This window comes from Cavia porcellus, unplaced genomic scaffold (assembly GCF_034190915.1).
Source record: "Cavia porcellus strain 051 isolate PalLab524CR breed Dunkin Hartley unplaced genomic scaffold, mCavPor4.1 scaffold_16, whole genome shotgun sequence".
Taxonomy (NCBI): domain Eukaryota; kingdom Metazoa; phylum Chordata; class Mammalia; order Rodentia; family Caviidae; genus Cavia; species Cavia porcellus.
The window spans coordinates 45,875,239-45,899,337 of record NW_026947499.1 but is presented as its reverse complement, the minus strand read 5'-3'; the positions used below and the strand labels follow the sequence as shown (position 1 = coordinate 45,899,337).

The following is a 24,099-nucleotide window of genomic DNA, read 5'->3' as shown; positions in this document are numbered from 1 at the left end:
TTTCTCCAAATGGCAAAAAGCTGCATTACTGGCTGGGCGTCAAGCTCTCCTAAATCCCACAGGAGGCAGAACAACTTGTGAGCTGGACACTGAGAGCCAGAGGACACTCGGTGCCTTGCCTGTGGGCTGCTGCTGGGTAGGCGTGAGTGTCCCGGGCGAGGCCGGGGCCCATGTCCCACCTGATGGCTTACACTGCCCTTCCCACTAGCTGCCAGTACGTTCTGGAAAGAAAATGAGGTTCCTATGTGCTTTCTCACATCAACCTTTCCTCTGAGATTCAGCCGACTGAAGTTTCCAAATGAAGCCATAAAAACATTCAAAGGCCAAAACATCCAAGTAGAAAGTTTCACCCAAGTCAGGGCCCTGCTTACCAAGGTAAGGGATAAGACTGGAGTGAGATAAACCTGAGTTCAACTCTGAGAGGTCGCCTACAAGCTGTGTGGCCTGGTGCATGGCTTAACATCTCTGAATTGCAGCTTTTTGCTTTATAAAATGTGGTGCCTAGTCCAAGACCAGGTATAAACACTACATGATAATCTATGGGAAGCAGAATATATAGTACATTATTATCTGCTGCCACTAGCATTATTCCTTTTAACACTAGCATTTCTAATTTTGAACCCTCAAGGCTTGGCTAATAACACAGGCTGGCTTTGTGATGGTTGACTGATTGTGTCAACTGGAGTAAGAGTTTAACTAAATTGGCTCAGCAATTCCACACCCTGCTGGCGGTCTGTTGCCTGGATGGTGTAAGGGGGAAATGAGGAAGGACGGATCAGTTTCTGCTCCTTTGGGTGAGCTCCAGTCCTCGCCTTCACCTTGGACATCAACTCCTGGCTTCCAGCGCTGAGCCTTCAGCCTTCTACCACAGACCCATCGGCCTCCTGATACAGACTCGCACAGGACACTGCAGTGAGCTCCAGACCCTGGACTGAACTGTTCCATCCCCAGGGTGCAGACTACTCCTCCGACTTTGTGGGTGCCACTGTAAGTCATTCTTGTAAATTCTTAGGCATTTGTTATTTCTTGTGTTATATCTGTTTCTCTAGTAAACACTGATACAGGCTTATTATCAAAGACTACCTCGAAAAGAAGGAATGGACATTACTATAAACCTATTTGTATTATTAAATGCATAACAATAAGTATACATTAGCTCTATTACAAAGAAAACAGTAAGTCCCGATAAGCCAGTCATCTGCAGACATATTTCTCCCATGCAACATTTAGTTCTGGCACAGCGCCCAGGCTATTCAAGGGCCTGGCTCCCTAGACAAATCACTGAGACTTAAAAATAACTGTGTGGCTCCAAAATCCAAGAAAAGTTACATAATAAAAATTAATACATGTGCGGTAGTGCACACCTAAAATCCCAGCTGCTTAGTAGGGTGAGGTAAGACATTCAGTTCAAGCCCAGCTTGAGATACACAGTGAGATCCTATTTTAAAATAAAAAATAAAAAGGGCTGGGGGTTAGGGGTAGAGCGCTTGCCTATTCTACATAACCCCTGAATTAAATCCCCAGTACCACACGTAAGAATCGGAAGAGGAAAGGGAGGGAAGGAAGGAAGGAGGGTGGGTGGATGGGAGGAAGAGGAGAGAAGCAAAATATCACTAAAATGTACCACCGCTAATTCACAGAGACTCAATTCTTATATTACATGAGATGACATTTAAGTCACAGAAACAAAATAATCCTTAACAATATCCTTAAAATTAAGAAAAGTTCATGCCCAGTTTGGGTAATTTAGTGATTTAATGAGTTCTTGTCTCAACATTGTAAAAACCACCAGGGATGTAGCTCAGTATAAGGGCCTTGGATTTAATCTCTCCTACAAGAAGAAGAAAAACAAAACCACCCCCAAACCAGTGACAATTCATTCCATTTTCTTCCAGAATAAATATACATTAAATGAGGAAAATCGCTCTGATGTGCCTCATGAAGGTGGGGTGGGCTCCAACACACGAATCCCTGCAAGATCAAGGCTGGCCCAGGGCAGCCCCCCCCCCTTACCTCTTTCACATAAAAGATGATGATGAATTTCGCAGTTGCAATTGCAGGTAAAAGGGGAGAAAAAAAGGCTCCGATCCAGCAGATGGTCTGCCCATACACAATCCCCAGGACGTTATCCGGGATGGCAAACTCCTGCTGCCCCCAACACTGGATCAGCTTCCAGGAGGAGCAGTAGGTCACCAGGAGCCTGAAAAGAAACCAGACCATTCTCACCTGGTTACAGGTGTCTGCCAAGGCCACAGAACCTTACCACCAAATAAGGCCATTTCCTGGGAAACTGGTTAGTCCTGTTTACAGTCTTATAAGAATATAGTGGACTCTGAAATCAAGACCAGGATTTGAGCCTTAGACTCACAACTTAACATCCAAATCTGTAAGTTCTTTGATTTCTTTGAGCCTCATTGTTCCCATCTGGGAAATGGGGGACTCTAGTATATCCTACTTCACAGTTATGCTGAGCATAAACCATACTGGAGGTCTCTGTATACTGGCTTGTCATTCGACACAAAAAGTGCCATGTATTCATGCAGAATATAGTTTATGGGTACCCTACCACTTACCAATGTCACTTCTCAGGATTCTAGAAGCTTCCAGGGCCAAAGCCCCAAGAGAAATATACACTGTACTGCTATTCACAGCAGTATTCTCATGACTATTAAATACACTGGAAACAACCAAAATGCCATCAGTTGGGGTTAGATGGATAAATAATAAGCCACAGATACAGGAAAACGTTGTAAGAGAGATGAGTAAAACCCATGTGTCACAAAGCTCTGATGTTTTATTCTTACAAGGGTTGGATGGCAAACTTTAGACCCACGTGGATGATCCCACTGAAGGTAAAGAACGCATCCAACATGACAGTGAGTCTATCTACATGGGTATTTGTGCATATGTGTGTGTATATATTTTTGGTTTGTTTCGTAGTACTGGGGATTCAATCCAGGGCCTTCACAATGAGCTACATTCCCAGCCCTTTTCTATTGTCATTTTAAGATAGTTTCATTAAGTTACTGGGCTGGGCTAGAGCTTACAATCCTCCTGCCTCAGCCTCCCAGAGTGCTAGGATTACAGGTGTGCAGCACCATACACAGCTTGTATTTTTATACAGTTTTTAAAGACTGCATGAGCTCTCCCAAAGTGTTAGCAATGCTCACCTGTGAGGAATGGCATGGGACTGGATAGTCGGGGGAGGGGGGTACCATAACAGAACAAAGCTCCCACCTTTCTCCAGACTTCTACATTTGTTTAAATTCTACATATTTAAAAATTTTAAATAGCACCCATTCATATTTGTGTGCTTTTCAAGCTTTTTATTTCTTTATTTATTTTAGTTTTTAGTGTTTTAATAACATACAAAAAACTTTTTTTCCTATTTCACAATGCCTAATATATACCTTGATCCTTATTTATACTTGCAGTTTCTCACACCAGAGAAACAATGTGGTATTTATACGTGCGCGTGTGTGTGAGACTTTTAAGTTTCTTTTTTGACGTCTTTATTAATAATGCTAAATCCATGCCTGGATTACCTGCATGTGTAGGTCAAAAAGTTACGGAGAGGGGAGAATAATCAAAACAAGGCGGACATGACAGTCATGATGGGGACTGTGATGTGTTGCTGAGCTGCGTGCTGTGAGTGTTCTCGGTGCTTTTATTCACAGTATCTCTTAAAGCTCACAAAGCTGCAACATGGGTCACATGAGAATGAGCTAACAAGTTTGCCTAATGTCACACAAGTAGCAAGGGGCAGTGCCGGGGCCTGAATCCAGATCAGGAGACGCAGCCTCCACTGCAGCCTGGTAGTCCACACTGATACTGGCATGGCTGTGCCGACGGCAGCAGTTCATCTCCGCGGTGCTTCATGGGAAGCAGCATAGTCCCTACTCTTCACACCATCTTCGGATGGGTCACCTATGGCTCACTGGTTACCAGTGGATTCCTGGGGACTGAGGAGTCACCCAGTGCTTTGTGCAGTCATGATGGGAGCTCCAATATGGAGATGACAGGTAAGAGGGAAAAGCCCCGTACTTACTTTCTAGGGAAATCCACAAAGAGTGTCACAGCCAGGATGATGATCAAGTCAAAGATCATCAGCTTGTACATTTCTTGCCCAACCTGGGTCTCCCAGCACTGAAACCAGAGAGAGTAAGAGGCAACAAGAGACCCTTTTGGGCAAAGGAAGCCAGATTCCCAGATCTCTTCCAATGCCCTTTCCATCTCCAGATGCTGCTGCCTGAGCTCCAACACAGTCTTCCAGGCGCAGGCCCAGACCCACCTCCTAGCTACAGCTAGAGAGAGGTGCAACAGAGAACCGAGCCCATGCATCTTGACTGTGACACTGTCACCAGATGACCTCTTCCACCCAGCAAGATGCCACCTCCACAGCTTACTGGGTAGAGTTTCTGGTTGTAGCCACAGAGTTCACATGTGGTGTCATCACAGGATGTGATCTTGGAGCCCAGTGTGAATACCAGCACACAGATAGTGGCCAGCCGCATAAACACACACCTGCAGGGGAGAAAGGAAAGGGGAGGAGAGGAAGCTGTCAGTGCAGGCCGTCCCCTGTCAGCCCCTAAAACAAAGCAAATCCCTGATGGATACAGAGCTTCTGTTACGGATGATGAAAAAGTCCTGGAGATGCATAGTGATGACAAGTGTGCATCGCTGGTAATAAACTGAATGCCACTACACTGCACACTTAAAAATGGTTAACACTGCCAGATGTGGTGCACATCTGTAATTTCAGCACTCAGGTAGCTGAGACAGGAGGACTGCTGTGAGTTCAAGACCTGCCTGGGCTGCATCATGAATTCAAGGCCAGCATGAACTACACAGTGAGATCCTTTCTCCAGAAAACAAAAATAAAAAATAATTTTTAGGCTATATAGTAACTTTAGGTTATATATCGAAATTTAAGGTAAATGTCTACATTTTAAATTTTATAATCTCCCTCAAAATACCCCTTCCCCTCAATTTGAACACAATCATCCCATCATTCCTGCAACTTTCTGAAGCAGTTTTGGAAGTTCTCTTTCATCACTTTCTAAACAAGGCGTGACCAAAAATACGGTGAACGCGCTGCCTTGTGCCATCCAATGGAAAGGCAGGCTGGTGAAAACTTCCTCATCCATTTTAGCGTCCTCATGCCTTTTACTCATCACAATGGCCTGGTGCAACTTCGGGCTCTTCCGCAAAGCCAAAGTGACCGTGAGAGGTAAACATTTTGAATCAATTCAGTCACAACAGAACAACTGAAGACATTTACAAACAGGCCTTTCAGAACAGAGGAAGAATGGGATAAGTTTAAGTATGTGAGGCAGAGGGGAATACATTGTTTAAACTTCCACCATATTTTTCCAGTACATCTCATGTCTTACTAGTTTTTTTAAAAAGTAAAAAAGATCAGAAAGGTGTGACTCCTGATGCCATGACAATGAGCCTCCTGCAGAGGGAGACAGCAGGTGGGAACAGAGCCCTAATGATGAGGTTTCCACAGCAAAAAACTGAAATGGGATCCAGTAAGGTCTCTAACTCTACACAGTAGTTTACAGCAACTGTGGGTATGGAAAACACACACACACCACCAACAGACAGCAAACTGCGTCAAGAACAGGGGACATTCTAGAGAACAAAGGACCTGGTTACTTCCACAATGGCATAACAAAAAGGAAAAAAATCTTTAAAAAAAAAAAAGGCAGGGGTGAGGAAAGGGAAGGGAAGGAGAAGAAAAAAGAATGCAGAGGTGTTACGTACATCTGCCAATTCCACATGAGGAATGTGATTATTATGTACGGCAAATACATACTAAGTAAAAATTGACAAAAGGATAGCCTCTGAAAATTATAAAATAAATGTAATATGCTAATGAAAAAAACCAGATTAACAAGGAAAAAAAAAGCATAAAAGGAACTCTTAGAACAAATGCAGCACGTGGACCTTGTGCAGATCATGATTTGAACAAGCCATCTCCCACTCCACCAGGAAGACTGCCTCCATGTGAGGAGGGGTGAGATGTTCACGTCAAAACAAGTCTCATCGCTTGGAAAGAGACTGCAGTGTTCACAGGCAAATCGACACATTGTCTGGGATTTGCTCAAAATAATCTCGCAGAGGTGATGGAAATGGATGAAACAAGATGGGCAAGCCAGATGTGGCAGTACACACCTGTGCCCCAGCAAGTTCAAGCCCAGTCTGGCCAACTTAGTGACTTAGCAAGACCCTGTTTCAAAATTTTACATTTTTTTTTAAAGAGCTGGGGTGCAGCTCAGGCAAGGCCCTGTATTTAATCCCTGTTATCAAAAGGTGGGGGCAAAATGTTGGGGATGGTTGAAACTACATGATGAGCACGTGAAGGTTCACCAGATCATTTGTCCTGTTTCAATGTTTGTGAAACACAAAGCTTTTTGGTTTTTATTTCTAAGGTGCAAATACAATCTCAAGTATTTGAGGAGCACGATGAAAATTCTCCCATTCCACGTCGCTCCCTCCTGGCCCTCTTCACTCCCATGTATGAGCTCACTGGACTCTGCCTTAATCTGTAGATTCTGACATCTTCACATCAGTACCTCCTAGAAGTCCACCCCAGCCCTCAGCTAACACAGGGACTAAAGTATAACACGCACGAGTGGACCCTGAGGTCAGAGAGGTTACACTGCAAGCACAAATTCTGATTCCTTCTCTACAGGTTAAGGAAGACGCTCAGCTCAGCAGGAAAATGTGCACCCCTGATTAGCAATGACCACTTCAGGCAAGTGGTGACCTGCAGCTAAGGCCTCACCTAAGAATCGTCAGTCGGATCTCAAAGCCTGGTGAGTAATCCTCATAGTGGATGATCTTGGCAAAGATGATTGGGGTGATAAAATTGGCCAGTGTGATCACAATGGATGGTAGGTACAGTATCAACAGGTTCTCTCCAAAAACCATCTTACCGATTTCCTAGGGAAATAGCAACACAAATTGAATTGAAAAAGAATTCGACAATGCATATGTGGCAAACCAATAAAATGTGTTTGTCATTCAACATAGCCTCTAAACATAAAGCCATTTCCTTCCACAGGTGAGCAAACAGAGATACATAGAATCTAGCTGGAAGAAAAATGGAATCTTAAGGCAAAGCATTAAAAGAATCACAGGTATTCTGTATGAATGAGCAAATTATTTTCAGGGATGTAATAGTGATTATTTGTAATAGCTTTTTTCAAAGTAACACATTACTCAGCTACAAATACAGCTAGGATAAAAAATTTTCTTAGTCTTCTTATAGGTAGGCACAGTCATGTAACTCTGGCCACGGGGAGATGAGTAGAAGTTTTAAGTCAGACTCCAGGTCATGTTTTCCCTTTGGTTAGAACGTGGATGTCACAGTGAGCTGTCTGCTGCCCCAGAGAAGGGAGCCACACCCTGCAGGTGTCAGAGACACAAGACAGATGGAATCTGGGCCCTGATTTAAGTTCATGAAACAAAGCTACTAATTAACTTGGATTTTATTTTATTTTTTTTTATTTAAGGAGAAAAGAAAAAAAAACAGTGAAGGGGTACAAGTTATACAGATTTACAGAAGAAAAAAATGCACAGTAGGAAATCACTAGTTAATGGATTACATATTGCCATCTTAGAAATAATTGTTCAAGTCACAAAATTAAAGCTTGTAGAGTGGACATTCCAACAATGATACTGCAAACAGTTCTGTTCAATGATCCAATAAAACTCTGTGATATCATTTTCTATCTTATACACTTAAATATACATGCAGTTATATAGTTTAGAGCTCTTTCTTTTCCTCTCTTTTGTACAATGACTATTACACATTTTGGGTTTCATTGCTCCCACGGTTCTTATTGCTTTTTTGGAAGAGAGTAAAACCAAATGTGACATAACAGAACAGAATCGGTCAAGTCAAAAGGGTGGACATAATAGATAATGTAAAAACATAATACAAGGTGATCAACAATGGTTACCATAATGCCTCCCGCTATCTCTAATAGAATTGCCTATATCATTAGTTATAATACAATTGAACAAAACAGTAAAGAACAAAACCGACAAAACCAAAACATTGGAGACATTGTAGGTCCTCAGAAGTAGATAAAAGTCAACGAGAATGGGCGTTATAATGAATCTCATTATCTTCTCAGCTGATGCCTAAACTTTCGAACCTGATACTATCCAGCAAAACAGAATAGAGGAACCTCAGTCAAAAACAAGATGGTGAGAGTAATACAGGGTTTCAAATCGAGATAATAGAAAGTCAAAGTGGGTTACTATATTATATCCTGCTATTTTTTTCCCTTTAATTAAACGGCTAAAAATAAAAAAGTAAATAATGGAATGGAGATTGAGAAAAAAGAGGGCATAACAGTGAAACAGGGCAGATCAAAACATAACCATTTAAGCAGAATAGTGTTTCACCACCAGATAATTCCGACCCAAAAGTAGTTACCATATAGACTCTTTCCTTGAAGTCCTTGAGTACAACTTCGTATACTGTAGCATTAAGTATATCAAAACAATGTAAAACCATTTAAGAGAATGACAGCATTACAGAGTATTTAGAATCGGCTAACAGAAAATGAACAATGGTTTCTGTATAATCTAATCACCGCTATTTCAGGTAAACTAAGGCACTACACCTAGTAAGTAGAGGAGTCAGGAATAAAAATGCAGACAATCTAGCCTGAATTTGAATACTGCATATTCCAGCAGAAACAAATAAATCCAACGTTTTCTGAAATTTCTCTTAAAAGTTGAAAATTGATCACCTCTGATTTTTAGTTCTCTGTCACATCAGCCAAACTTATACCCCCACATATATTCAGAAATGATGACAATATCTATTATCACTCTAGTCTATGATGCATCTAGTATAACACCCCACCAGGGTGTAGGCTGAAGGGACTCTCGAGGTACACTTACCTTCTTCATGTGTTCCTGTGAGAAGATGGTTGCTAAGTAGATTGCATAAAAGCACGCAGCCAAAACAGCCAGAACAATGCAGTTCAAAAGCAGTCTCAAAGAGTAAATGCGTATCGTTTCCTCTGAGGTCCTCTGTGCAATTTTCTGCCGTATTCTCTCTTCTTCCAGATCTGCCTGAGGAGCAAAGAAAATACATTTGTGAGCAGTGTAATGAAGGAGTTTTAGGGGGCAAAAACCTATGATACCCTCCTCATCTATCTTTAGGACCTCATTTAAATATTAGACACCTTCCCAGGTCAAGCCCAATTAGATTTTATGTTTTATGTCTTCTAAGGGCACTAAATCATTATATATATATATATATATATATATATACATACATACATATATATATATATATATATTCTTGCAATAGCATGTAAGTAGATGTTACTTTTTAACCCAATCTGGTAGTCTGCTTTTTAATGGGAAAATATGATCTATTTATATTTAGTGTAGAAACAATGCATTTATTTCCTTTGCTCTTACTTTATTAAGCTTTTGATTTGTTTGTCTCCTGCCTCCTCTTTTCTGTTGGGGGAGGGGGTTCACCAAGATGCTATTCACTACTCTTTTTCTCCTTATTAATTCAGAAATTTTCTTGTACTTTTTTGTGTTCTTTCCATTTCAACCTCTCATAGTCACCCACCTTCAGTCCAGTTTCTCCAGTACAAGCAATGTCTATGACAGTTATCAGGTGAGAACGTAACAGTGTCAGAAGCAGCAGGTGGAGAAAAGATACTGTCTTCCCCCACCCATGTGTGTCCCCACCTTAGGTTCAAGGTCATCACCCCAATAAGCTGAACACTGCAGAAAGCTCTTGAAAACAACACAGGAGAAGCCTGCTGAGCACCTGAGACAGCCTGGCGCCCACCTCGGTCCTGCACAAGGCATGACCCGGCAGGGAGCACCCCCACGGGAAAACCCGGCAGGACTCACTCGGAGCTCATACCGCAAGCTGCTGTGCTTCAGGTCGGCCATGCTGCGGTTGGTGATGCAGAAGTCCCAGCCAGCAAAGATCTTGTTGCAGTAACTCTGGAAGTGCTCCTCACTCCGAATCAGGTTGACTTTAAACCCCTCCACTGACCTGGCCCCAAAACACAAGTATCCTTCTGATAGCAGCAGCAGCAAAGTACAAGTCCATGAATTGGCTTCATCTAGAACCTGAGAAGCTGCACATGGCTGTATGTTTGGCACATTCTGACATGGTTAAGTTTTGGACCATTCTTTGTCTGTGACAGTTAGCCAGGTATCTCATTGTTAAAAATCACTTCTGTTAATCCATCTAACAACTTCTATCAGAGCTGGAACAAAACCCAGGCCATATTTTTCTCCAATCAGATTTTATTGGTACATTTTAGACATATGTAACGATCACATTCATCATAGAGAATTTGTACCTGTTCGGGATATAATGTTTCTTTTTTTCCTCCCATTCTCCTACTCTCTCTTCAAGTCCCTCCTTCCCTCCTCATTTACAAAAGGTTTATTTTCGATTTTTTTTCCTTCTTTTCTCATTCCCAGACATTTTAACATAAATTAAAAGTGCTACATGATCTAGCTCTATTTTCCTCCCAGGTGGCCACTCCACTGTAATAGTTTTCATACCTTTCTATAAACCTACAAATCCCTGCTTTTGCCTCAGGGCCTTTGTACTTGACAGTTTACTTTTTTCAGGTGTGGTCTTTCCCCTGATTTCCACAGCTGGCTCCGAGCCATCTGCTACAGATTGGTTTGGGAGTGTGCCCTCAAATGCCCATGTGTTGAAGGCTTGGCCCCAGCCAAGGCACTGCTGGAATGTGATGGACACTTAGAGAGGTGGGCCCCAGTAGAAGGAAGATCGGGGGAGGAGGCGGTGCCGTTGAAAGGGATATTGAGAATCCAGCCTCTTCCTCTTGTTCTCTGCTTCCTGGCTGCCATGACTTAGCACAGGCCCAGATTCATAGGGCCAAGCGACCGTGGATTGAAAACTCTGACACCATGAGCCAAAATAAACCTTTCCTCCTTTTTAGTACACTGTCTTTGTCACAATAACTGAATGCACCATCATATTCCAGCTGCACATCTCCTCTAGGATTCCTCGTCTCCCCATCTAAAGCCGCAACCCCTACTTCAGATCAGTCCCTTTAATTTCTTTGACAGCAATGATCTCATCTGAAACCACCTGACTGACCTGTTCACTGCTTATATCCTCTCACGCTGGCTGAATTATAAGTTCCTTGAGGACACCTTGGTTATTTTGCCACCTTTATATGCAATGCCTTTACAATGCCTAGATCACACTTTGCTCAACCAGTGAATAAATACATGAATAAATGACTTACGCAGCAAATGAAACAAACATTTAGTGAGCACCTGTTCATGCCAGAGGCAGCTCTTACATATTTCACAATTTTTATTCAATCAACCGCTTTCATGGAAAATACACTCTGGCACTGATGACATAAAAACATTGAATATCACAGGCCTCTACCTCAAACAGGTTATTTTTAGAATTTGCTAGGGAGGCATGAGGACAATGCAAGTGGAAGGAATTGGTGTGATCCATCAATTCTGCCAGAGGATCACACCAAGGAAGGTACATCAGAACCACCTGAGATGCTTTCTCAACATGCACATTCCTAAATGATTTCAGACCCTAAGATGTTTAAGTCAGTATCACACAGGGACAGAAATAGATGTTTTACTATCTATTGGGCCATTTTACCTTGTGAGATAGTTTTTTATTAACGTTATTAAAGGAATTAATGTTTCTATCTGTATTAGCGTCCCATTGCTGTGACAATATACTTGAGAAAATCAATTTAAAAGGAGGAAAGGTTTATTGAGGCTCAGGATTTGAAATTTCAGTTGCTTGGCCCCTTGCTTTGGCTCTGGGCTGAGGTAGACCATGGTAAGGAAAAGCTGCTCATCTCATGGCAGACAAGAAGCAGAAAGAGAGAGGGCCAAGACCACACCCCCTTCATGACACATTCGCACTCGGTCCTACCTCCTGAACGGGGCACCACCACCACCAGTGCTACAGGCTGGTGGCCTTGGGGGCGCATTTCAGATCCAAACTATAAAAAAACTTTTCCTGCAAACTGCTAGTACACGCATGCCTGTGCACTCACCAAATCTCTTGGGAATGTGATGCAATGTTATCCTACGACCCTAACCCCCAGCTGTAGATGATGGGTCAGAGGACTGGCATCTGAATGAACCAGAGCTGACAAGTCTCTTCAAAGGGTCTCAGCACTTGTGACCTATGGAGTCACGGGCTGATGGAAACTATGAGATGCCTTATTTCTCACTATTTAAGAAAGCTGCCACCACACTAGACTCAAAGTGGCAGGCAATCTTGCTTCTGCTATTATTCCTAACCTGCAGCTATCTCTCTGTCCTTCTGTAACTGACTCTCCTCCTTTGGTTTGATCAGTGCTTCACTCAATTCCCTTTCAGTGCAGTTTTCCAGAGTTGAGTTTCTGCCATCTGCAACCCCATGGATCTCTAACTAACATAAATACCAAAGCAGAGACAAGGGGTGTTGGAAAAGAGGTGTGGGACTGCCAAACATGGTCAATAACAATTAACTAAGGTGCTGCTCCATTTCCCAAATTCTGCTTCAACATTCTCTGGGTCTTCTTAGTACCCTCAAAAACCTTTTCCCCACTAAACCCACCCAAGAGTTGCTCATTTTTTGGGCAATGCTTTCAGACTCAACAGAGCTCCAAGAGACTCCAGCCATCAAAAGTAATTCAAGGAGATTACAATGACAAGATACACTTACCTTTTCACTATCCAAAGGAGGCTCAGGGCCAGATAGGAAATTGTGCTTATCAAATAAGCCAGAGGCAGATCATAGGTGAAGTTCTTAAATTTTATACCATAAATGGTATAATGTCCATAAAAGAGGTAGGTCTCCTCCAAGAAGCCCTGAAACGAAGCCAAGAGCATGGAGTCAGCCTGGTCAGCTCAGTGCAGGCAACTATAAGAGTAATTTCTGCCTCATGGAACTCACATTGAAATAACTCTGTTCATCACTGTATCCCTGGACACCAGAACAGCCCCAGAGAAACAGGCATTGATAAAACCTGAGCATTACGATACTCAGGTAAATCAGTCAAAATTGAAACTAGGAAAATAGTTCCATGTGCTATCCCATCAAAAATAATGAAAGAATTAGGGGTAAATTCAATACAAAAGTTAAATTAGGAATAAATTTAACACAAGAAGTATAAATTTTATACTTGGAAAACTAACAAAAATACCCCACGTTTTTGGATCAGGAGCTCCATGGCAACAGCCCCGAGGGGATCTACAGATTCAACACAGTCCTCACCAGGATCCCAGTGGGTTCTTTGTAGAAACTAAAAAGCTGATCTTAAATATCTCATGGCATTTCAAGGGACCCAGAATAGCCAAAATTACAGTGTAAAAAGCAAGAGTTGGAGGACTCACATGTTCCAACTTCAAAACTTACTACAAAAGCAACAGTAAATAAGACAATGGGCTAGACATACACAAAGACAGGGCAGAACTGGGAGTCCAGAAATGAGTCAATGTGTCATTTATGGTCAGTTAATATTTAATAAAGGGAAAGGATATTGTTTTTGACAAACCGTATTCAGACCACCAGATTGCCACATGCAAAAGAATGCAGGTGAACTTCAACCTCACATCGTATATAAAAATTAGCTTAAATGGAGCAAAGATTTAAATATATAAGCCAAGATGATCAAATGTTTTGAAGAAAAGAAAGTTAAATATACAAAGCCTGAAACAAAATGTGGACTATACATACAATCAAATATAGCTCAGCCTTAAAAAAAAAAAAAAGGCAATCCTATCACACATGACATAAATAAAAAACCCAATTGCTTTCAGTGTGATGTTGCGAGAGTCGCTGACTTTTTTCTCATTTGCACCCCAACAATTCCTCTGAGTTGTCCCAAAGAAAATATGAGTTTGGAAATATAGAGCCACTTTCTCAAAATCAAATGCAGTGAACAAATTCAAGGCTTTCCACTTATCTGCTCAGAAAAGTCTAAGTTCAATACCATGGTATGTTGTACCAGCAACTTTCAGAAAGGTAATTTTATATACAAAATAAATACCTCTTATGTGAAATCCTTGAGCTCAGAAAAGTTTCAGATTTCACTGTTTTTCAGAATTGGAAATATTGGAATGGATTTCACCAAACATCCCTAACCTGAAAATCCAAAATGCTCCCAAATCAGATTGCAGATGTTCAGATTAGCAATGCTCGATTTTCACATGCCTGTGTGACATATCTAGAGTAGCACTTCTCAACCAGGAGCGATTTTGTCCCTCAGGAAATATTTGGCAATATGTGAAGACATCTTTCGCCATCATAACCTGGGGCCTGCTACTGCCATCTAGTGGGTAGAGAGCAGGGACACGGCTTAGCCTCCTACCATGGACCAAAATGTAGTTAGCAATGCTCAAGTTGAGAAATCTTTACTGGGACTATGGTGATGGTAACTTTTCACAACTGTAATCTATTATATGCTTTTAGAAAAAAAGGGCATTAAAAACACACAGAGAGGCAGGTACCCATTGTGATCCGAGAACTCTGGAAGGATCACAAATTTGATCCCAGCCTGGGTAATTTAGCAACTCTGTAAGACCCTGGCTCAAAATTTTAAAAAAAGGTTGAGAATATAGTTCAGTGCAAAGGTCAAGTTCAGTCCCTAGAAGGGGGGGGGGGAGCACACACACACACAGAGAACTATTTTTTGATGAAGATAAAAAATACCATTTAGGGGCTAGGGATTTAGCTCAGCGGCATAAGCGCCTGCCTTGCAAGTGCGTGGTTGCGAGTTCGATCCCTGGTACCGATAAAAAAAAAAAAAATACCATTTAGAATAACATTTATTCCACTTTGCAGCAGAGGGTGTTAACCTGAGATGAACAGATCTTGGAAGGATTTCAAGGAATCGTGTATAGCCCTAGGGGCAGGCGTGGGGTGTGTGCACACAAGCATGGACATATGCACATGAAGTGTGTATGTGTGACGAATCTGTGCCTCACACGTGTCTCTGTGTATAATCTCTGCATAGAAGAGCCGCAGACTTCATCCACCGTGGTCTTTTCAATAGCACAGTGAAGATACTAAGCCTGTCCCGCTTCATTCTCGCTGACACTTCTTTCTGTGGGGCCCTCAGTATTTTGCTGCAGGCCAATCTCGGCATGGCAGGGACTAGGAAAAGGCCATGGGTGACAGGGGCAAAACCTGTTTCCTGCACACGCCCGAGGAAGGAGTGGCTGAGCCTCCTCACTGATGAGTAACCATGAACCTGGTTGGTTTTCCTGGCTTGCATGTCCACACTTGTGTTTAGCTCCCACTGCAGACACTCCCGGCACTGATCTTTAACCCATGCTTAGGATTTTGCATATCCAAACAAAGAATTAGGTTAAATACTTACAGTGCCAGAAAGCAAGTCTATGATATAACTATAAAAGTAGATGAGTCCAGAACTGCTTCCTGGATAGACTGTACATTGCTTATCTGCAGGAAAAAGAGTAAGAACATTTGTTGGAAATAGTCTGACAAATTCTATAACTTGTCTCACAATTTTCTATATGACTACATACATTTAAATATCTCATATTGATGCATAGTTGTACACAAACTATGTTTGTGTATTTGTGATTTTCTATTTTACTATTACCAAATTTCAATGTCTTTAAGTGCAGTAACATTTCCTCCTATTTCTAGCATTTCCTTCACTATTCTCCCCAAACATTTGGGAATGTGTATTTTTTCTGTATATTTTGTGGGTGGAGCCTCATTTTCAGCTTGTATATGTGTTAGCATTTTGACACATGTGATTGGTATACTAATTGTTAGTATCCCATTTTTAAATTTTTTTGAGACAGAATCTTGCTAACTTTCTAAAGTTACTCAACTTGGGCTCAAACTGTGATCTTTTTGCCTCAGCCTCCCAGACTGCTGGAATTACAAGCATACATTACCATACCTGGCTTCCTATCCCACTTTTAAGCACATCAGATATAGACAGATCTCTATGTGTATGCAAATAACCACTGAATTTCATTCAGAAATACATGTTTACATATGTGTAACTATTAAACAAAAATGTAAACACTGGTTGGAGTGATGCTACCTTCATCTTGGAAAACTGACTTTCCCTTCTTACCAGTCAGCTACTGTTGTGCAACAAACAATATTAAAACCTAAGGGACTGAGAAGATGGAATCTATTTTCTCATGCATGGCCGCAGTTTGCATTCATTTGCTGACCAGGATGAGCCATGAGAGAGCCTAGGGTTCCACCTGGGCTCAGGTCTGTCCCACCCGATCTCAATCCGGCTCTGGGCTGAGGGTAGCTGTGGTGGTGCACACCTGCAATGCCAGCACTCAGGAGGCTGAGGCGGGAGGACTGCCATGAATTTGAGGCCAGCCTTGGCTACATACATAGTGAGTTCAAGGTCAGCCTAAACTACATAGCAAGACCCTGTTTCAAAAAATAATAAACAAATAAATAGTTGAACCACCTCCCCCAAGGCAAATCCCAGCTCTACCATCTTATAATTTTATTTGTTTACTAATTCAAGAAACATTTCTTTGTCACTATGTAACAGAGAGATGTTGGAGATAAAAAGATGAATAAGAAAAGCAAATGGCATCAAAGTGTCAGAGGAAGGAAAGTGGAAACTTCAGTTTATGGGAGGTGCTCAAATGGTTGCATTAAGAAACAATGTAGACAAAGCAGAAAGAGACAGTGATTCTCATTTGAGAGAAACCGGAGATGGAATGAGAAGCCTGCGCCCTTCTCCTCACTCTGCTGTGGTCTACAGATCAGCAAACTATGGAGCATGGGCCAAACCCGGTGAACTCCTAGGCTGGGCTCAGCAGTGATCAACTGATGTCTGTAGAATGCCTGAAATTCTCTCCAGCTAGCAAAGAGGATTCCAAAAACAGGAGGCTTGTGTTGAGAATTCAGGAAGAAAACACATCCAGCACTTGCCACAGTGTCTGGCCTGTTACTGGTGTTGAATAAAGAGTAGCCTGGAGCTTCATCCTTGTCAGTTATAAAAACCTCAAATGAAGTGACAGGGGTAGATGGTGTTACGTTTGCTCCTCCCAAACACTCTGTATGATGAACACGGAGTGGCCAAGTATCTTGCTGTGACTAATGAGATGTGGCAGAGCTAACTAAGGCTGTGCGTCACCTCCAGGGAGACGGGTCAGAAGCCAGCACATGTTGGCCATGGTTCTTTTTGCACAGGTCACAATGACTATCAAGGATCAACTCAGTGGCTGCTCCATAAGCTTGGATTCCAGAGTGAAGACCACAGCTCATGATGAATACGGACTGTGAGTGAGAAATAAATCTTGGCAGCTATTAGACACTGAGGGTTATGGGACTGTTTGTTTCTGCAGCATAATCTAGCTCATCCTCACTAACACAGCAACCTAAAATTTAGAAGATTCTTAGCAAAGACAGCACTGAAGTGGGGAGCACAGTGAAAAGAACCCTCAACAAGTAAACAAGGCCATAAACTTACCTATGTCTTTCAATGGAATGACCACAAAGGTGCTATTGGTGATTTTGTATCTAGTGAGCAAAACTGGGAGCAAAACCAGCATAAAGATGATCAAAAATATCACCGAATTCAGCAACACCAGGAACCTCAAGAAGGAGAAATAAGACTGAATCCCAGTGCCAAATTTCCCTGGAAAAAAAGAAATCTGGGCATCACTGACCAGAAGTATTGACTACTACCCTCTGTACATTCAATCAACCACAGAAACCAGAAATATTTTTCTATGGTGGCGTTTAAAGCTCCATTTGCTAGTGGTTTAACATTTCACATGTACACCCACATTCAATCCCAAACTAATCAATTGAGAATGGTGGTGGGGCTCCACATTTACCTTTTTATGTAAATATTTAACTGTAACACTATTAATTGATTTCCATCCTCCCCTCATCTCCTTTATCCAGATAAAGAGGATGGTGGGCACAGTGGCCAAGACTTTGGCCATGATGTCTGAATGCTTGGGTTCGAGCACCAGCTCTGCCTCATCCTGGCTGAGTGAATTTGGACAAATAGCTTAATTTTGCTCAGCCTGGCAAAAGATAAGCATCTATATAAAAGGTTATTGTGAGGCTTCACTGAGACAACAGGAGTAAACTGCTCAACACAGTGGCTGGTTCACAGATGTGTAATAAAGGCAGTGTTTATTATTTTGCTCCAAAGATGTTACACTTAAATTTCAAGATGAAAAGTACGAGTATGTGGTTAAAGTTTTAGGCGAGCCTCTGAAATCCCTTAGAAATGTGTTTGCATTCTGCATATAAAATAATGAAAAGCTAGTGGATTGAGTAGATTACTGGTGATAGTTTACATCCTTTCAATATAATGACAAGGATAATCATTTTTTCCACTTATCCTCCCACATTCCCTATACACTTAACAAATAATTTCCATTTTAGCAGTTTTGAGGCAATGCTTATAATCATTTTGCTTTACAGTAGAAAATGTGTAATTCCAAGAGGCATCCCCCCACTGACTCTTGTATCACCCAAATATTTAATATTTCTCTCTAATTTTATATTTTAGCACAACTTCCAATTTCTGTGAACTGAAAGTCCTTCCACCCTTCCCTCAGATATGTTGAAGCCATAATCCTCAGGGTGATGGCATTTGGAGAGGGGGCTTTGGGATTAGAATAGACAAGGTCATGAGGGACGGGTCCCCGCAATGGGATCAGTGTCCCTACAAGACTAACCAGAGTCCTGTGCTCCTCCTCTCCCTTTCTTCCCATTTGCAGCACTGAGGATCCAACTCAGGCACTCATGCATTCTAAGCAAATGGTTTACTGCAGAGTTACATCCCCAGCCCCTGAATCTATTTCTTAGGCCACCCAGACGATGGTATTCAGCTGTGGCAGCCCAAGCTGACTAACACAATCTCGTACCCCAAATGCTTGCTCTTATGGGAAAATAGAGATTCTTAGCACCTTCATAGCCGTGAGCACCTGTGACAGTCCAGTGCAGCCTCTGAGCCAGCTCACCGTGTTTTATATTTCATTACAACGTTAAGAAACACATCTGTGATAGAATAATATATGAACATCTTCATTAGCACGTATCTAATGGCCAGGTCTAAAACTACTGGAAACTGCACAAACAGAATCTTTCCAAGACACCACCACCAACGGCAGGAACAGGAAATGTCTGACTTTTCCAGGTGACACAGACACAAGTTCTGCTAAGCCTAAGTGTGGGCTGCTGTTTGTATTCACCAACAAAAAAAACGCTGCATTTCAGCTCACTCGGGGAAAGCGAGGCTGCCCTCCCCAGGTCCCAGGCGGGCAGAGGCGGGAGCTGCGTGGGGTGCTGCAGTGCGGCCGTGTACCTTCTATGCTGCGAATGTCCTCCCGCCACAGCTCCAGGTGCCTCGTCATCTCATGCGCCTTCTCCAAGAACCTCTTCCACGACTTGCTACTGTACCGCTTCCACTGGTCCCACTCGGACAAATACTTCATTTGGGTCTCCTGAATGGCCCTGCATTTCAAAAGTACCATGACAGTGACAATGGCAGCAGCATCCAATAAAACTCAGGCTAAGAGCCCTCAGCTGTGGTGCTGGGAACGTCAAATGGAGCAGCCACTGTGGCAAACACGTGGGCAGTCCCCAGAAGGTGTAATGTGCAATGACCCTATGACCCAGCAGTGCTACCTTCAGGGGTGATCCCAGAAGAACTGGAAACACGGTTCACACACACACAAAAATCTTACCAGCTAAATTCACAATAGTATTGTTCACTATAGGTAAAAAATATAAACCACTCAAGTGCTCCATCAAATGAAAAATAGATACACAAAGTGGTCTATACATACACTGGAATATTATTCAGCCATTAAAAGGAATCAAGGTTACAACTTGAAAGCAGCTTGAAAACATTACACTAAATGAAAAAACAAGCAGACACAAATGGTCACTTATTATACCTCTTCATTTACATGGAATGTCTAGCATTGGGACATCTACAGAGACAGAGAGTAAGTGAGTGGGCACCTGGGGCTGGGATGGGGAAAATATCAAGCAGCTGCTTAATGGAACCCAGTAAAATCACTCTGCAGAGTCACACCTGTCCTCTTCCCCACGCCTAGTCAATTAAGCCCTCCCATTCTACCCCATAGAAGACTCCTTTTCAAACCATATCCTCTCCAATTGTACAATCGTTTGATTTAACATCTGTCTCTTCCAAAATACTGCAAGATAGTTAAAGGCCAAAGATGTATGGTAGTTACTGTTGTGTCCTGGGCCTGAGACGCCACCTGCTTCGCCCACCTCCCCTCCATTCTAACCCCAAACACAGCACCTGCTGCACAGCAGGTTCTCAGTCAGCATCCATCACCGGAGAAACACACAGCCTCCTGATTAAAAATAGGTGCCGCCCCTCTACTCATGGGCAGTGAACTGCTTCCCCCTGAGCGTGGATGACAGGTAAGTAAGACAGACAGACCAGAGATAGATAAACAAATTGTTACAGAAAGAGAGGTATATTCTAGCTTTATGGCCCTTCAGCGATTACAGAATACAAACAGCATCCTTTAGGCTGGAATTTCCAGTCTCTCAGGCAGACCTGGCTTTGAGACTCCTCCTACATGGATTTCATGATTTTATGCCCGTGGAGTCTTCACATTAGACCCTCACTACTCTGGCGAGTCTACACACTTTTTTCTTCCTTCCTCCTGCTGTGAAAATGCCTCCTATCTCCACCCCTTCAACTTCCTATTATCCATATAGAGTTGTTTTCACATGTTTATAAGCAGGCAGAGAAATGGCTTTTTTTTTTCCAGTACTGGGGACTGAATCCAAGGTCTTTGCACTGGTCTACATATGCAGCCTTTCTTATTTTGAGATAGTTTCCAGTAGGACTCTTCCTGCCTTAGCCTCCCTGAGTGCTGGGGTTACAGGTGTGTGCCACCTTCTTAATCCTGAACAACTGACACTTGGGACTGCGTAGGATCTTCCTGAGAAGCTCTCTGGGACAGCAGGATATCTGGCAGCACTCCTGACCCAGTCTGTCAGTTCCAACAATCCAGTGTATCTCCAGACACTGTCAAATATTCAGACTGCCCGCTGGTATAAACTGCTGCCTTCAGAAAGGCACAATTGAGGTGAGGTTTGGCCTGAGAGGACTAACAGTCTAGGGCAGGGATCAGCAGGTAATGACCTGTGGACAAACCCTCTGGCCTGCACACTATTTTTTTATGTTTGCATGTTTAAATGGTTAAAAAAATCAAAACAAGAATTTTTCATGACATATGAAAGTTACACAAAACTCAGATGTCACTGTCTGTTCATGGAGGTTCACCGGTGCAGAGCCAGGTGAGCTTACTATGAATCCTCTATACTGCTACAAAAGCCGAGCTGAGCAGCTGCCACAGAGACCACACGGCCTGCAGAGCCTGAAACATTTACTACCTGGTCCTTCATGACAGAGTCTGGACATCCTGACATCCTCCTAAAGTGCAGTTCTGGGGCAGGGGTCAGGGACTGTGGGGGAGGGGAGGGGATAGGGAGGAACAGGAGCTGCAGGAGAGAGAGAGAGTGAGAGAGAGAGAGAGAGAGAGAGAGAGAGAGAGAGAGAGAGATATGGATGTGAGGAGTCCCAGGGGAAGGGTATGGGGTAGCTGGAGGGCAGCTTAAGGGTGGATGTGTTCAGTCCCTGCTTCAGGTGCACAGCCAGTGACTTGTGCCCTACCCAGCATGTGACCCAGCCCCCACCTGTCCTCCTGGAGGACAGGGAGCCCCTGTCAAGGGAAGGGCTTGAGCCTTTCATTAAACACAATGGGGTAAATAAAGTAGGTAACATTTAACTAATGTTAATTGGAGACAATTTTCCACCAACCTCCCCAGGGGACAGTGGGAAATATCTAGGGACATTTTTACTGCTTTTTGTCAAAACTGTGAGAGGAAGATGCTACTAACCTCTCATTGTTAGAGGCCAGGGATGATGTTAAGCATCCCATAATGCACAGACAGCACCCCTAGCAGAGAACAATCTGACCCCAAATTTCCAAGTGCTTCCAATAGCACAGGGCTGCTCTGTGCTCAGGAGCTATCAGCCATTGGTCTGGCCATGGTCTCCGTGCCACCGTGTGCCCTGCCCTGTGCCATGGTCTAGGAATTCATGGAGAAGCAGACTGACAGTGTCTTCCAATTTCCTTTCACCAACCAGGTTGGAAGCCCTTAGGTAGAAGGAAAAAATGTTTCTCTCTAGGTTTGGCAAATTTTGGGCCCAGAGCAATTATATTTTACAAGAATTCAAAATGTGAAAATCTTTAACTAGTAGGGAGCTTCATTCATAAAGCCTGACATTATTTGCAAATTTTTTAACCTACAAATACCCCTCCCCAAATTAAAAATAAAAATCACCAAGGTTCCCTGTAATCCCAGCACTCAGGAGGCTGAGGCAGAAGTAGGATTGCCCAGAATTCAAGGCCAACCTGGGCTCCATAGTGACTTCATGGTCAGCCTAAACTACATAGTGAGACCCTACCTCAAAAATATATATATATATATCACCAAGGTTCATGTGCTTTCAAGTTACAAAGCAGAGGACATTCCCAAAAGTACTTATGCCACTGCTCCTGGGTGGCTCCCATGAGAGTTAATCAGGCATACCTGCCTCTGAAATCCTTTCAGGCAGAAAGGAAAACCAGGTTTTGAGTTCTGCAGAAATAGAGAAAATGGCAAAGTCCCAACCAAAGGTCACTGTCTCCCTCTTTGGCATACTGAAGACATTTCCCGCCTCCCTGGCAATTAGATATGGCTACATTACTACATTAACCCTCTCTGGTAGAAATCTAAGCAGACGTGATATATGCAACTTGCAGAGCTGCCCCATAACCTCCCCCAAGAGTCCCTGGTTAACATGTACATGCTCCATTCAGAAGTGATGTGCACCACTTTTTACTAAGCGAAGGAATCTCTTCCCCTGTCGATTGAATCTGGACTGGCCTTGAGAGCCACTTAGACTACAGAATGCATGGAAGCAATGCTCTCTCTCCAGCCTCAGGAGGTTTACAGGCTTCTGCTCCCTCTTGGACCCCAGCTGCCACCAAGTGAACAAGGTTGTGCTGACCTGACAGAGATAAAGACTGTGTGATTACCCCAGCTGAAGCCTTCCCCACTGACCCCCAGCCTGGATCACTCAGCCATCTGCCCAGCCAGCAGTAACCAAAAGTATACACAGAGCCCAACTAAAACTGGAAATGTCCAGCTGACTTATAGCCTTGCGAAATGGTTTGTTTAACCTGCTAAACTTTAGGGTGACTTATCTTCCATATCAATCCCTTTCCACTGGCTGGATCCAGAACATAAAAGTTTAAGAGAGGAGGATGCAGAGTCCACGAGACAGAGGAGCTTGGGTCCCTGAATGGCTACAAAGTCCCTACTGACCTGAACCTAGAACTTTATGTAAGCAGGAAATAAATTTGTAATTTATTAAGCTATTACAGGTGTGGGACCTGCCACAGTGGCTTAGTGTACCCTAAAGAATAAAGTTTCAATTGGGTGAGATCTTGAGGAAATACATTCCATGCAGGAAAAACACCCTTCTGTAACACACACCATGCAGCTTCTAGGTGGCCGTCTAACAAACCTCAGTCTCCGCTTCTCAGAAATGTTCAGTGCATACTTCCGAATGGATTGGCTATTGAGGTTTTCAGTGATTTCTCCCTCCAGGTGGGAGCTGTAAGAGTCTGTCGGCTTCAGCAGTGCACCACTTTGCTTGTCCCGAGAAAGGAGGGTCGTCCTCCTTCGTGCCATGGAGCGGTAGCTTGGCAATTCTTGGAGGAAGTTCACAGTGGGTGAGGAGAAGCTGGAGTCCACAGAGAGGTTTTCTGGGTAAGAGAAGAAAAGCATCCTTCAGTCCAGAGAGTTTGGGAACCAAATGGCATATCTGTGCAGGAGACTTGGATGCTGGAGACCATAACTAAGCCCCGCACAGTGTCTAGCCTGGGCCAGTGACCAAAGCATTTGGATCTTATTTTATTTACCATAATAGTGCACAGCACAATGAAATCACCTGCAAATGGGTTTCATCTCCTACAGATGGATTTGCAAACATGCTTACGTTGCAT

At 43.0% G+C, this 24,099-nt stretch overlaps 1 protein-coding gene and 1 long non-coding RNA gene across 5 annotated transcripts in view; one reads left to right on the top strand and one right to left on the bottom strand.

Annotated features, from left to right (window-relative positions):
* Positions 1–24,099, bottom strand: part of Tmc7 (transmembrane channel like 7) — a 45,854-nt gene that overhangs the window by 8,757 nt on the left and 12,998 nt on the right. For 2 of the 3 annotated variants that reach the window (XM_063226599.1, XM_063226598.1), the window contains exons 2-12: positions 23,619–23,859; positions 19,359–19,507; positions 17,502–17,669; positions 15,396–15,478; positions 12,737–12,882; positions 9,907–10,054; positions 8,929–9,102; positions 6,794–6,951; positions 4,407–4,524; positions 4,049–4,146; positions 2,014–2,200 (exon numbers count right to left, since the gene is read on the bottom strand). In XM_063226599.1, coding sequence (XP_063082669.1) covers positions 2,014–2,200; positions 4,049–4,146; positions 4,407–4,524; positions 6,794–6,951; positions 8,929–9,102; positions 9,907–10,054; positions 12,737–12,882; positions 15,396–15,478; positions 17,502–17,669; positions 19,359–19,507; positions 23,619–23,859 — 1,670 coding nt within the window. Of the gene's footprint in view, positions 1–2,013; positions 2,201–4,048; positions 4,147–4,406; positions 4,525–6,793; positions 6,952–8,928; positions 9,103–9,906; positions 10,055–12,736; positions 12,883–15,395; positions 15,479–17,501; positions 17,670–19,358; positions 19,508–23,587; positions 23,860–24,099 lie in introns of those variants that run through there. The other variant, XM_063226600.1, reaches the window with a different exon arrangement.
* Positions 662–9,912, top strand: LOC134470731 (uncharacterized). Of its 2 annotated transcripts, XR_010039862.1 has the most exons (4): positions 662–987; positions 2,808–2,852; positions 6,701–6,824; positions 9,744–9,912. It is a non-coding gene; the product is annotated as an uncharacterized LOC134470731 (long non-coding RNA). The 2 variants fall into 2 exon arrangements; XR_010039863.1 differs by lacking the exon at positions 2,808–2,852.